The sequence below is a fragment of the Lonchura striata genome, chromosome 1A (assembly GCF_050655825.1).
Source record: "Lonchura striata isolate lonStrDom1 chromosome 1A, ASM5065582v1, whole genome shotgun sequence".
Lineage (NCBI taxonomy): Eukaryota > Metazoa > Chordata > Aves > Passeriformes > Estrildidae > Lonchura > Lonchura striata.
Genome location: NC_140741.1, coordinates 45978639 through 45993023, shown reverse-complemented (window position 1 = coordinate 45993023; position 14385 = coordinate 45978639). Strand labels below are relative to the sequence as shown.

The 14385-nt window shown below is 42.0% G+C and overlaps 1 protein-coding gene across 4 annotated transcripts in view; it reads right to left on the bottom strand.

Moving 5' to 3' along the window:
* Positions 1-1649: 1649 nt before the first annotated feature.
* SRGAP1 (SLIT-ROBO Rho GTPase activating protein 1) overlaps positions 1650-14385 on the bottom strand; it is a 138825-nt gene continuing 126089 nt past the window's right edge. For all 4 annotated transcript variants that reach the window (XM_021547435.4, XM_021547432.4, XM_085568630.1 and 1 more), the window contains 4 exons: positions 7572-7752; positions 6888-7022; positions 6422-6767; positions 1650-4704 (listed from right to left, as the gene is read on the bottom strand). In XM_021547435.4, the coding sequence (XP_021403110.3) occupies positions 4327-4704; positions 6422-6767; positions 6888-7022; positions 7572-7752 (1040 nt within the window). In that variant the 3' untranslated portion in view covers positions 1650-4326. The remainder of the gene's footprint in view (positions 4705-6421; positions 6768-6887; positions 7023-7571; positions 7753-14385) is intronic.

The window sequence follows — 14385 nt, the reverse complement described above, 5'->3', positions numbered from 1 at the left end:
TTTATGCCGTCTGAGGAGGTTTTCATGCAGGCTGGGGCAGTGCTGCGTGTGGCTTGAAACAATGGTTTGCAGCAGTGGCCTGAGAGCTAGACACTCTGCTGCCACTGCTACTCTTTTTCTGTTCAGCCAGTACACTTTTCTCAGCAAAATATCTCATCACCCTTTTGCTTTTTGAGCATCAGTAGAGTCAGCAGTTCCTCCACCACCTGCCAAAAGCTTTGGCTGTCTCTGTGAGAGCTGGGCTTCCTTCCACTACAAAAACTGGAAGTTAGGAAGTCAGCACCGTGCAATGCTAAAACTTCATATTATAAAACAGGAGAAGACTTCTCTTCTTGTGTTTTCTTACTTATTTTAAAACAGACTAAAACCACTGCATAGGCCCCTCCCCTCACCAGTGAATGATCCGACTGTGGAAATTGGGTTATGCATCCTCTGGGCTGTGTAGGACCTTGAATGAGGAATGACCTTTGCTGTCCCCTCCTGTGTGTCTTAGTCAGCTTTTGTGCAGCAGGGGACAAGAAGAAATGCCCAGAGTAGGTTGCTGGACGCTGTGGTGCAAAGGCTGCTGCCATGGGGTGATCGATGAGCAATCGCAGCTTTCCCAGCAAGGGCAGTGACAGCCCTGCTCTGAGCTGGGGTGGCTGCTGTGCCCCTTCCCCCACACCACCCCACACTGCCTGACACAGAATCTTAGCATGGCTTGGGTTGGAAGGCACTTTAAAGATCATTCAGTTCCTACCCCTGCCACAGCAGGCACACATTCTACCTTAAGACCAGATTGCTTAAAGCTCCATCCAGCCCGGCCTGGAACACTTCCAGAAATGGGGCATTTGTTTTCCTTCAGGCACACAGTGGTCCTCAACAACCAGGGATGATTGGTTTGGGATTTTTTAGCTAGGACTGAGAATGCATTTCCAAATAGCTCTTCTGCCCCTAAACATCTAAGCAGGGAAAGCATGGCAAAACTATTTGGGCATCTGTAGTCCAAGCCCAGGAAATGACTTTGACAGCATCTGATCCATGTAAGGCACAATATCTCTCTGCAGCTATCAGCCTGACAATCAGACCCCCTGGTTCCTGGAGCCAGCTGGGAGGGTGTGTACTGCCACCACTTCTCAGACATAAGGTCACTGAAGATGACCCTTAACTGTGACGCTCCATCCACCCCCTCCCAGCCTGACAGCATCTCTCTCTTCTTTTGATTCAGGAGATATCCCCATTTTAAGATATGTCCCTTTTAAAATTCTTTTCACTCTATTTTTAAAATATGTAAGCTGGAGTGTTTTCCTCCCCGTTTTCCTGTGGGGAGCAGGAGGCGGGGTGGCAGGGTGATTTTTGCCAAGTGGGCAGCAGGGGGTTTCCTCAGCCACTATGAGCACGACTGACTACTCTTGATGGGTTCTCAGGCAGAACTACGTGAAGTTGGTGGCTTTTTGTGAGGAGGTCTTTAGATACAAGGGACTTTTAACTTAGGCTAGGAACTTTCCAGGAACAAGTGCTTCTTCAGGCCAAGAAAGTCATAGCTCTTGATGCAGTGTGGGGTGTGGGTAGCTGGGGGATGCTGGTGTGCTGGATGCTCCCTTATGTGGGACGTCATCACAATCCATGTTGGAAGATATGGTGGTTTCCCCAGCAAAACTACACACACAGACAGAACTATCTTCTTTATTATAAAGATACACTATGAGGAACAAACTTGAATGTATACTGAAGCTTGTAATGGTACATGCCAAAAATGTACAGTACTATACATAAAAGTGCATTGTCACAACAGATTAACAGTACATTTCTCTTCCAGAACTGTGGATTTTCCATGTTTTTATTTGATCTTCAAGAGTGGAAGGAATGCAATGGGAATGCAGCCATACACAAAACAGGAAAGGATGCAATGGAAATGCAACAGTACAAGAGCAAAGCTAAAGCTCCTCTAAAATTTAAAGGCACTTTCACATGTACATACTACAGATGTACATTGACACAAGTAGGTAACAGTCAACAAGCAGGAAGCTACCAGTACTGCAATTCATCAAACTTGACAGTAAAGGACAATACTGATTGGATTAGGTGTGCAGGAGTTACCCTTTAGTACGCCTGTAGATGTAGCAGTCTTTCCTGTTACATATCCACTTACTATGCTTTAAAGTATCTATAATAACCATCAAACTACACATTAACTGTGTGAATGCACTAAGTGGATGCATTCACTAAATGCACTGTTTCTAATATTTTCTTTTGCTAAACAATTTCTAATAAAAGCATTATGGAGTCCAGTACAGTTATTTAAACATACAAAATTCCCTATGCAATTTAAAGATACAGGTAACCATCTCAATTGTGCCAGGTGGGTTAATTTAAAAATGCTAGACAAAAACTGTATGTAAATGAAAGCTGAAATTCCAGTTTTGTTCCACTGAGTCTAGTAAACTGGGGAACTACTTAAAAAAACTTCTGGTCCCAGACAAGTGAGCAGACCAGCACTGGTCTGCAGGGTGGGGCTGGCCTGGCTAGGGCTCTGGGCTGGCATTAGGGCCAGGCAGTACATTTGACAAGGATGGAGGTTTGCCGACCCATGCTGCACAGCCCACTGTGGGGGATTAAGACTTTGCCTCTAACCTAGATGCATGTAAGCCTCTGACTGAATTGAAAAGTGTTTGCAAATACCAGCAATAGTTTGGGGCTCAGAGGCAGTTCATGGGGTACTTCTCACACCTGGAGCTTCACATTGCATCACTTGTCTAGAAGGTGTAAATCAGGAATAAATTGTTCCTAAATGACAACAGGAAATTAGTCCTGTCACCTCAGCAATTATTTCTGTCAAATTTTCTCACTACTCTTCTCCTCCCAAACTCAATTGTTTATTTATACTGAGTTGTGCAATTTCAAGCTTTCCAAAAGTGAGATCTTACAGAATATGTGGAAAAACAGATCTTAATTACAGCCAGTTGTACTTCTGTAGGTGGACCCCAAGTGATTTTTTTTTCCCGATTTAGTTCATTGAAACGTCTTTTATAGATTGGATGTTTGAAAATATGTTCACAGAAAGAGTATTATGGCTTACTGTTGAATGTGCAAAACATCTGTAGGTTTAGCTCATGCCTAACGAAGTTTAGCAACAGAGCGCTAAGCAAAGTTGGCAGTTGCCACTCACGCAGACATAAGAAAGGTACTGATTTCTGTCATTAAAAAAAAAGGGGAACTGGAGAAGAAAAGGGTTATGGAAAACTTTAGTCAGCTTGAATCTAGGCAGTAGAAACTCAGCTGCTTGTCCTGTGAGTGACCCCTGCACCACTGGCAGGGGGTAGTCCCTCTTCAGAGTCCCTGTCCTGCTGCTGTCAGCACAACTGAGCATTTGTGCTGTGCACGGCAGTCAGCACGGCTGGATCAGCTCGAAACTTGGACTATTGCAACCCAAATCATGTCCTTAATTGGACACTGAGCAATAAAGGCAATGGGATCCTTTTCTGAATTACTGCCTAGTTGATCCCTTTAATAGCCCCTCATGCTCCCTAACGGACCAACAGGTTCACGCACTCCCCAGAGTCTGGCTTCTGTGAACTTCAAACAAATTCAGCTTTTGTAAAAAATGTGGTATCAGGGAATGAAGGTCTAACTTCATGGAAGAAGGTACACTATTACAGAGGGCAGCAAAAGGAGTTTCTAAATACTATCCTGGAGATGTGCTTTAGCTGTGTCCTGGAATGCTGCTTTGTATTAGTGAGAGCAATGTGATCTCCAACTTCATCCAGCGCTTGCCTCTAGCGAGACTGCCAACAAGGGTGAGGGTTTGGTGATTTTTTTTCTTGTGTCTTAAATAAGAAATGTGGCCTGAGATGACTTAGACATTCCACACAGACACATAATCCTCACATGCTAAATTTCAGTTCTTACTAACCTGCTTGAGATTTGGTTTGGTGACCCAGAAATGAGAGGCTCCATGTCCCCTGAACCCCCTCCCACCCCTTAGTTTTGTGCAGGATCTGTTATATAGCTACAGTAAGACTGTGAAGTATGGTACAACGTGGCAAGCTGTTTGTGATCGGTGTTGGTTTTATTACAAATGGTGCAGCATCAAGTTTTCAAGTAAGTCTATGTTTGTTTTTTAAAACTGTGCACAATTGTCCAGTTTTTCATTTAATTGAAACCATACAAAATACAAATGCCCATGTTAATGTAGCTACTTTCAGACAATACATTCAAAAACACTGAAAAACAAAGCCTCTCCAGTTACAAACATGAACAAATGATGTTACAGAGCCCTGACTTCTATTGTTAATCCATCTCTTTCCCTAGCACACCCCAGCTTGGCGCTATGGGTGGCCGAGCTGCCTACATTGTGCAAGATTTGTCGGCTGGACCCTGGGAAGGAGGAGAAGGCCCTACGCTAGGATTCGTTTTTGGAAGAACAATAGGTTTTGGCCTAAGAGCAGGAGGTTTCAGCTGCACTCCCATTCTAGGGGCCACCATGGGCTTGAAAGTACTCATGGTGTCACTGGAAGAACTAGTGCTACGGCGGATCTGAGGCTCGGAGCTCCTTAAAACAACGCTGTGGAGAGGGCTGAGCGACTCTGTCGAGGTGGCAGGGGTGGGGGTGTTCTTCATTTGCTCCAAGGTGTCCAACACGACGTCAGGGGCGTGTTTGGCCGAGCTCTGCCGCTCCAGCTCACGGAGCTCGTTCAGCGCTGTGTTCATTGTCTCCTCGATGTCCTGGGTCAGAGCACAGGAGAGAGCAGCATGTAATTCATGTTGCTACTGAATGCCAGAGGGGTAAGGAAACACATTAATTAATTCACCAACTATCCTCTTAACAGTTATGATAGTGCTAAAATCAATTTCCACCAGATTTATTTGAAAGACATTACGATTGACAACATGGCAGCTTTGGATAGACATTACAACATTTAACCTTGTTCATATAAGAGAATCAATAAAAAGCTGTTACACCAAAATCTGCAAGCCATTTATGAAGTGATTGTCAAGACAACTGATTTTTGCATAGCAATATTTTAGTTGTGAATATTTGTGTCATCTCTTGGGTACTGACAGCTGTAAAGATTTTAGTCCATTTGCTCACTCTTAGCTAACTGCTCCGCTCATCTAAAGCTTCAGTGTTCAGGGCCTTTATTCCCTCACATGGGTTACAAAATCTAGTTTTCTAAGAAAACAAAGTTTGTGTGCCTATCAGCTCTTCTCCTCTCTTGTTTCACCAAGTTAAATCTTAAACAGAAAAAATCTGTAAGATATTGGTCAGTATGCATACCTAAGAAAAACTATTTTCTTCATCACGATCTCAGGCCTGAAGGCTAAAAGAATGCACCAAGATACTAGTTTACTGCTTCTCATTGGTTGAGATACAACTAAGCTTAAAATATCTTGTGCTCCCTGCCTGCTCACACTGACTTTCACATAGTTTAATCCAAGTTTGGGTTCTAGTCTAGGCATAAAAAAGAGATCTCTTAAGCCAACCAGCAGTGTTCCAGGAAAGTAAATTAATAGCTTAGAAGAAAATAAAACCATAAAAACACTTGCACTTTCTAACCCTAATACATGGATTCTGACTGAAGCATGTCAGTCCCTTCTATTCCTCACTGGAAGCAGAGTTTGAAAGCAAGCATTATTAGTACATTAAATTTTAAAACATGAGTGCCAGCATTATTTTAAAGTGTGTTTGCAATCATAGAGGACCCTCAGGGTGCTCCTAGTAATCATGTTACCCTACATAGACCAAAAGTGAGTTCTGAAGACAGAGGTATCTATTTACTCAAGAGCTGTTACCAGCTCAGTACAACAGACCAATCTGATGATCAGGGTACTTCCTACTCCATTCTCTTCACTGACAAGAATGAGACTGGTGACTGTTCACACAGGTGTAAGATGGCCCACAATTTATATAGCTGTGACATCCTGCACATGAGGTTTTACTACATGCAGCAAATCAACACACGGTATGAACTGTATGAAAATTATAAAATCCACAAGACCCTGGACTGTAAATCTCTGCCTTGAATGGCAATGGTCACTACTAGCCAGTCAGAGCACTTTTCTGCTTACCACAATACTGAGGCATAACTGAACACTAATTACATGCAAGTCAGAATAGGCCAGCCTTCAACAGAGCACAGTGATGTATGTAGCTATTGTAATACTGTCCTAGTGTTCTGTATGGCAGAGGCAATTTCATTACAGTGTAATGGGAAATAATTTCTTTTTATTGTTTCTGCAATGTTTGCTCCCCTTTGTGCTTCTTTTTTTTTCTATTCAAGATTGCTTAATGCATTTTCTTTCACACACACTGTTTGGAAAGCCAAGTAGGATGTTCTCCAGCACATACCTTCCTCCAATGCACGTGCTCTGTGCTGTGCTATTCAAGTGGGATTTGCTGCTCAGAAAATCAGACAGTGCCATAAACAAAAAAGATACAAACCTGAGCTATTGACTCTGGGTCCAGTGGTTTATGGTCATTGAAACCTGTGTACTGACCAGAAGATGTAGACCTTCTAATGGGAGGGCTATCGATCTTCTTCAGTGAATCGTGCCTGCTGATGTTAGTGAGGCTGCCGTGGCCAGGCCTGCGCCGCCGTTCAGGGCTGTCGGCGTTGAGGTTGCGGTTCTGAAGGAGGGCTCTGGGACTGCAGTGAGTTGCCAGGCTGGGGGAGCCCAGCTCCATGGCCGAGTTGGAGAGAGGGTGAGGTGGGTGTACCGGGCAGTGGCCGTCACTGCTCCTGCCTGGGCGTCTTAGGGGAGGTGGAGGTTCCGATCTCTTTCTTTGCCTGCACCAGTGGAGAAGCGGAACAAACTCTAGTGACCCAGCATAGGCATGTGGAGGTGTAATTACTGTGCTAGCTGAGCTGTGAGCAGGACTACTGAAAACATGTTATGCTGAAGCTTACCTTCCTAAATACACATCTGAGTGACGGTCAGTAGGAGAGTTCATATCCTTTGACGATGACTTGTCCTCAGTTATGGGTCCACTGCTGGCCTCACTGTCTGCTTTTTGGCTCAGTGTGTCTGAGAAAGTATCATCCCTGAACAGAACACAGGTGGTGAGATAAGAAGTCAGTGAGTGAGAGCACCATGGCATTCTCAGATTTTAAACCCCTTAAGAAAAGCAGTCATGTTATAAATGCACTGCAGCCCTTGCACATTTCCCAAAATTGTTTATAATCCCTCTATTTGCTGAGCTCTTTACACTTTGAGTGTTCCGTGAAGAACTTTGTCATCCTTGGCAAAGCACGTGCCTAATACTGCAAAACAAGAGCTCAGGGCTGCATTTCCCCAGCTCTTGCTATTCTGAAGTTAAAAGTCGGCATCTGCTACAAAGAGATAGTCAAATTAAAATAGGTGCAGTAGCATCTGTCTCTGGTATGCTGGGAATGTATCCATATAAGTAGCTTAGCCTAGTAGTAGTTTTTGATTGAGCTTTCAATTCAGGGCAGTAAAGACAGGTATCCTGCATAGAAGGCAAATGTTTAATCTATCTGACCCTTCAAACCACTGACCCATTTGGCAAATACTGCTAAGCACTGCAGACTTTACACCCTCCCAAGAACCCAGTCACACCAGACACTGCTTACATATCCTGCACCACTATGTACTGGTGAGGGACAAGGCCATCAATCCCATTGTGCCTTCCTTCCCACCAGTCTTCAGATGCTCGGTGATAGAGCAGAAGGGAAGCTCCTTTCTTGAAAGAGAGCTCTCGTGCAGATCTTCCAACATAGTCAAACTTGGCAATAGCTTCTATGGGCTCACACTCTGGGTGGGAAGAACAACAAATATCAGATTACATATTGCTCATTTTGGTTTCCTCAGTGTCCTGGTTTGACAATCAGCCCCATTTTTTTGCATTTTCTCACAGTGCTCATTCTGACAGAGATCAGCTGAAGGAAGGCAGACTTCAGGCAGTGGTTACAATGTGCTCCTTACAAAGAAACATAATCAAACATAATCAATATGTGTCCCAGGTGTGAAACATCTGGGCTGCTTCAGGAGCTGTAGAAAACAACAGCATACTCAAATGTTACAACTGCCTTTGGGAGAGAGGCCTCTGCCTCCTGCTGGAAGGGCTCCTGCATGGCTGGAGAGCGGGATGGAGGCCAGGCAATAAAGAATTTTGAAAATAAAAAGAACAAACTCAGATGAATAATCAAAGGCCTAAGGAACCAGCATGATAAGGGAAAAGTAAATAGGAGTGCTTTTACAATCTGCAGTGGCAAAGGAAGGAAGACAAGATTAGCCTGTGCATGAGTAGGGATACCCTGCTAACTGGGCCATGGAATTCTGTCTTTTACGTGACAAGCATGCAGACCTACTGAAACCTAGTGTTTTATACAGCACCAAAGCCTCATGCTTTAATTCACTTCCTTAATGCCCTTCTGGAGTGAGACAAGACGGCTCCAGACCACGGGGACAGTCCCTGTGTGGCTTCAAGTTGCTTAAAGCAGCTCTGCCTGCTCCAAAATCCCAAGCTGCCCTGGTTTTTGCAGGGGAGGTGTCTTCTGAAGCCAAACACTAGCTACAGCAGCCCTGGATAATCCTCTGTCAGAATGCTGGTAAATGCAGCCTTAGGCTGGAAATAGGTTCCATCCATAACCTGTACTGGGATGGAGACCTACTGATGTCAGCAAAGGGGCCCTGCAGCTATGGCCACAGCTCTGCCCAGGCATCGAGCAAAATGCTGTGATTTTAACAAGCTCTTATTTTGTCTGCATAAAACCAAAAGCACCTGAGCTCTAACAGATTAAATTTCGTCATCAAAGTCTCAAAACATAAAGAAAAAACTGCAAAATACAGGTCTAAAAATCAAATCCTCTGATGATTCCAGTAACTCAAGAGTCCCTGAAATAACTAACTTCTTTACATAATTAGAGCAATATTTAGATGGAAATTAACATCTGGGCTAATGACTAGCATAGCAACTTTCTGTCTGGTGCAAATTAAAATTGCTGAGGTTGTAACTCCCTAAAGAACTAGGCTGGTAATAAAAGCCACTGTCCCTTTACGACAACATTTTGCACAGCAATGTCTTTTTAAAATTAACTTCGTCCTACAGTGTGAAAACATAATGACAGCACCTTTATTGAGGTTATAGTTTGCAGCTCATTTTTTTTAATGACTTGACCAGCCTGCAGAAGACTGTCTTGTGGTTTGCTGCTTCTGCAGTCACTTTAAGTGTTCTTATCAGTGTCAAACTGGAGTATGTTTAGAAGTTACTAACCCAGAAATTTTACACAGATGGAATACAGTGATATGGAGAATTCATTGTTACAAACACAAAAGCAATGTATGGTGGCAGAAATTATTTCAATTGTATAAATACAAATAAGAACCTAGCAATAACAGTATACATTCCTGAAAATGTATCCCTACTGGATGGCTATAGAGGACCATATTATCTTTTTTGCTTTTAGTCTTCTTCCTCTTTCTCTTTTTTGCTTTCTTTGTCTCACAGCCCCTGCTCTGAACCACTAGCATGGCAGCAACAATGCACAATCTAACCACTGGTTTTATTTTTTGTTTTCCTCCCTCGCCTTGCATAGGCAAAGCACAACTAGAATATTCTACCCCATACTCTGCTTTGAAGTTTGTTATGGGAAGGAAGAGTTTGTGAGCCAGCACCTCTGAATATCAAACCTACTGTGACTTGTGAGTCAGCACCTTTGGTTGTGTGTTGCGGGAGTTGAGAATTTACTGAAGTTTACTGTACAAAATTAAGGGCTTGTTCACCTCCACTCTTGTGGAACTCTGTTGTAAGAAATTTCAGGGTGTGTTAGCCAATAACTTTTGAGTCTAAATATTGGACTGGTGGCCAACGTTATGGTGACTGTACATTAAAACCTAGGAGTTCCTTGATATGTGTCCAATGTCTTTGTTCAGCCTGATGAGAATTTATAACAAACATCATGGCCCCTATGAATGTCTCGCTCACTGGCAATCCCTGGTGGGTGGGGCTGAAGGGTTTCTTGGATTATGTTTTTAAGCGAAGAAACTATAATGTTGACACAGAAAGAACCATTCAGGAAAACTCTGAAACTTCTAATGGTGGTGTGATATTATGGTATGCTACTTCACTGTCATTCCTACAGTCTCTAACAGAAAATGCAGATACCACAAAGCAACTGTAAGGCACAGAAAATAAAAAGAGGTAAATCCAAAAATGCCTGTTTATCTTGCATTGTCTTTAAGAGGGCAATATGAAATGGCAATGTGAAATGACAATAATGTAACACTGACAAAAGAACACAGTTCTCCTATCATGTACACTGCTTGTGGAATTTGCTATAAGAAGGAAATACTGGAATCAGGTAGGATTGAAAAGGAGCAGACATTTGTACAAACACTCTGTTCTCAGTATACAGCTGATTTATGGGTTATGGTAGAGTTGGTCAAGAATTCAGAAATAAAGCCTCTCAGGCTCACTAACAGGCAATACTTTAAAATGTGAAAAAAAATAAGGCGACCAAACAAAAAAGTTTTACAGTAAGTCATAAAATACCAAATTTCCTGCACATATTTTCCTTAGACATTCTTTGCAGTTAAGTGGTAATGCTCATGACTACTGGATTGATGGACAAACCCCTACACTGATTGGCTATGGAATTCCCTGTTTCTCTGCTAACTGCAACAGAACATATAGTATCCCACAATTGAGTATATAGGTCTTTTTATTTACAAATTAGTGGACTAAAATAGAAATAGTTCTGTCTTGCTCAGTGGAATCGTGGTCATTTAAGTCTTGTGTGCAATGAGAATCCTTTTTATTGTAACCTTCTATCACCTGCAAGACGCACATACTTTCTCAGAGGTTTGAATAATGTTGCCCCACTGGAACCAGCTGTATGAAATGTTAATGTACCCATAATGGATGTGACTTTTGGACATGTACATCAGATTGCCTGGGAAACAAATCCCACCTCCTCAGGGAGGAGTGCCCAGTAGATTTCACACAGATTTCGTGAAGAGCACAAAAAATGAGTTCAGACAGGTTTTCCTACTGTGAAAGGGGTGTTTTTGTTTCTTTATACACAGAGATAACTTTCCTAGAGCAAACAGTACTGAGACTGCACTTAAATAGTAATTCACCTTGTTACAGGTCAAGCTGTAATAGTGAAAAACAAAGTACCATGACAGTTACTCCTAGACATAAATGAATTTTGGAAAGTTAAGCCATTTAATATCAAGGTTACTGAATGACAGATGGGTATTTCAAAAAGATAAGGCAATGAAAGCTAAATTTGGGATCTGTAACTCAAATTCTGTGCGGTACTGAATGTCTAACAGCAAAACTGACAGCTCAGAGGGAAGCGCAATTGCAGTGCTCTGTCCATACCTGGGGGCATTCAGCTAAAATACCAAGAAGTTTTTTGATGGCACAAGTATCTCACCAGCTATCATCTTCAGTGAATCAAGAAATGCTATGGAAAGGAAAAATCAGGACAAACTGAAGAACTGTGGGGAAAACTTCTGCTGCTTGGCAGAGCAGAAAGGGCAGAAAAGAACTTATGTTAGTTCTAGTTTTAAGACTGGAGTGACAGATGTAGACCTAACCTCCCTACATAGGTGATGGCACTGAATTGGCCCTGGGCTGCCCTCAGAACATAAGGAGCTAAGGAAATGAGGGGACATCATCCCCTGCACTTTTTCTAGAGGAATTGCTGTTGCTCTGCTCTATACTTCCTCAGTTTTCCCAGGTGTACCCTGCCTGTTGGGAATAAAGTATATCCTCGAACTCCCAGGAAGATGCAATCTCCTTATTTCTTTATCTTCTGCTTCCCATCAGAGAATAGAGTGGTTTTGTAATTTCAAACTCCTGTCCTCAGGACAGCAGTTCTCTCTGGGAAGTGCAAAAGCAAAGAACTGTTGCAAGGTGTTGACAAAACAGAAATTGGCAAAGTTGTCGATCACAGCATGCACAACTAAAGAGCAAGAAAATGACTATGTGTTGGGAACAACAATGTACAGTCTGTAAGTTTTGTTTTCAGCAGAAATACTAGCTAAAGTTTTATTCTAAGTTTATGAGATATCTATGGAGAGTATGGTATTAATTTTACGTATGTTTTCCTAGGAGAACTCAATCTGTCTAACTTCCTCAGGAAATGTTTACTTCCTTTGCAAACAGATCTAGTAATTCTTTACCATATGATTCCAACAAGAATAAAAAATCTCCATCAATTTGAAGGTAAAGGAAGTATGCTAACAGCTGTTTCAGTAAAACATGAACAACGTCCTTTGAATCTTTACTGCAGAGACATTTTCAGGTAAAGGTTTGTCTGCAGCAAAATTACATGTTGTTTTTTTTTGTGTCTCAGCTTGAATACAAATGTTCTGAACTTCACAAATTAAATTTCATTTCCAGATTGAGGAGAAAGGAAAAACTCATATGTTTCCCTTATCAGGATACTTTCAGTATATCTAAAAAAGCCTGAAAACACCACAGAAAAATGCAGCTCCTTTTCTTTCCTGCTTCCCTTTCCAGTGATCAACAGAAATACAGGAACACCTGTAAACTTAGGGGAAAAATCCCAAAACAATTTATATGCTTTAAATAAAGCAGTTATTAAATATTTATATGCTCATTTATATGTGCTGGTCTTTTTCCCCTGCAATCTACTGCATTTTACCTCTGTGGATAATAATATAATTTTTAAAGTCTTGTTGTTTTCTAAATTGCAATGAACATTTCTAGCACTACTGACACAGCACCTACAGATGAGTTTTTTCTAGTAGGCACAGAGAGAGCCACTTGCAGTTTAACTTTATAACAACAGTAAATAAAATAAATAATTTTGGTTTTGATTGTAACCTCTGGATTATGTTTCAATGACCCTGTAATTCATGTGGGGTAGGCAGCTTGGTCTTTACATATGTGTACAATATGTTAGCATAAACCAATCAGATTTTCAACATGAAAAAAACCTTTAGCATTTAAAGAATCTGCTTCTTCTGTGTCCTAACAGAGGGAGCCATATAAGTACCACGGGTCTGATCAATACAGCAACAAATGTGACACCTCCCTTTCTCTCTCTCCACATTCAGCTGGCAGTGATGCATCTGGCTTATAATCAATGAATCAATCACATTAACCCCCCAAAATACTCCAGACTCTATAGGAGAAGTGTTTTTGTTATCCACTATGTGTCCATCAGTGACTCTTATGAAGTCCAGTAAGAGAACTGAAAATTTTTCACCTATTCTCATATCTGGTGTAAATAATACTTTTTACTTTTTAAAAGGAACAGTCCAGAGCACAAACACATGAATGTATGTGCAAAGAGAGAGTGAGTTCATTTAATGTAAAGTCTGTAACCTACATTAGAAAAATGTGCTATTACCACAGAAAGCCATATTCATGGAAAAAAATGGGTTAGAGCTTGCAGGTTGGGAATCAAAAATGAACAGTTTTTGTGTGTGATCCAGGCTTAATCTTCAACTTTGCAGCAGTATTTATCTAGCTTACAAATATTTTTGTGCTAACAATTATTTCTCGGTAAACACAGATGTCCGCTTCCTTTTGGCACTGAATTAATTAAAAAGTGTGATGAGGCAACTAGAATTAAACAACTGGGTGATCTGGTGAACAAAAACCCATGCCTTGAGCAGTTAAATCTTTTAACAGAACTTGTCTTGGTGACAGGCATTCTCATCAGGGTTTGTCTTCCCCGGTGACAGTCACAACACAAGTAATAATGATGCATCATGCGATGCCACAGTCCTGCTCCTCTGTATCCTGCTGATATGTTCATCTTCCCTAGGCATGGCTTTGATGGCTGCTGAAAAGCTGCAATTCTTCTCCATGTTCATTTGTGCCTTTGTCTCTCCGTTTGAAGACCCAATATATTGAACTGGTGTGTCATCTACACTTCAGTTGTGCTCTAAATGAGAGACAGGCAGACTTCCTCAGCTTCCACTCTTGTTTCATAGATCCAATGGAAGAAATAGTTCTTCTAAAGTATAGCTATACTGTCTTGGAAAATAAGGTGCAACTATGAGTTTATTCACACTGCTTAGAAGAGATGTGTTGCAGAAAGATGGTAGGTTTAGTTGTACAGAGCTGGTCAAGAGGAACCCGTGCACAGCCAGCCTTGTAGAAGTGTTGGTACTCCCTACTGCACAGGCATGGCTATACACCCAGGCAGATCACAATTTGTCTCCTACTCTCAATTTTCCCCGCTTCTGTAATGTCTGCCCACCCAAATGTCCCTCCTCTCCAAACAGCTGCACTGACAGACTCTGCCTGCCCCTCCTCACCTTGGCAAAGGGGAAGAGACAGACAATCTGTCACTGACAGCCTGTGTACGTGACAAAGCAGACGGGCACAGCTACAGTGGAACTATTGTTTACTTTGCTCTGTGTGCAATGGGACCAGTGTAGCCAGGTTTCCTATACATA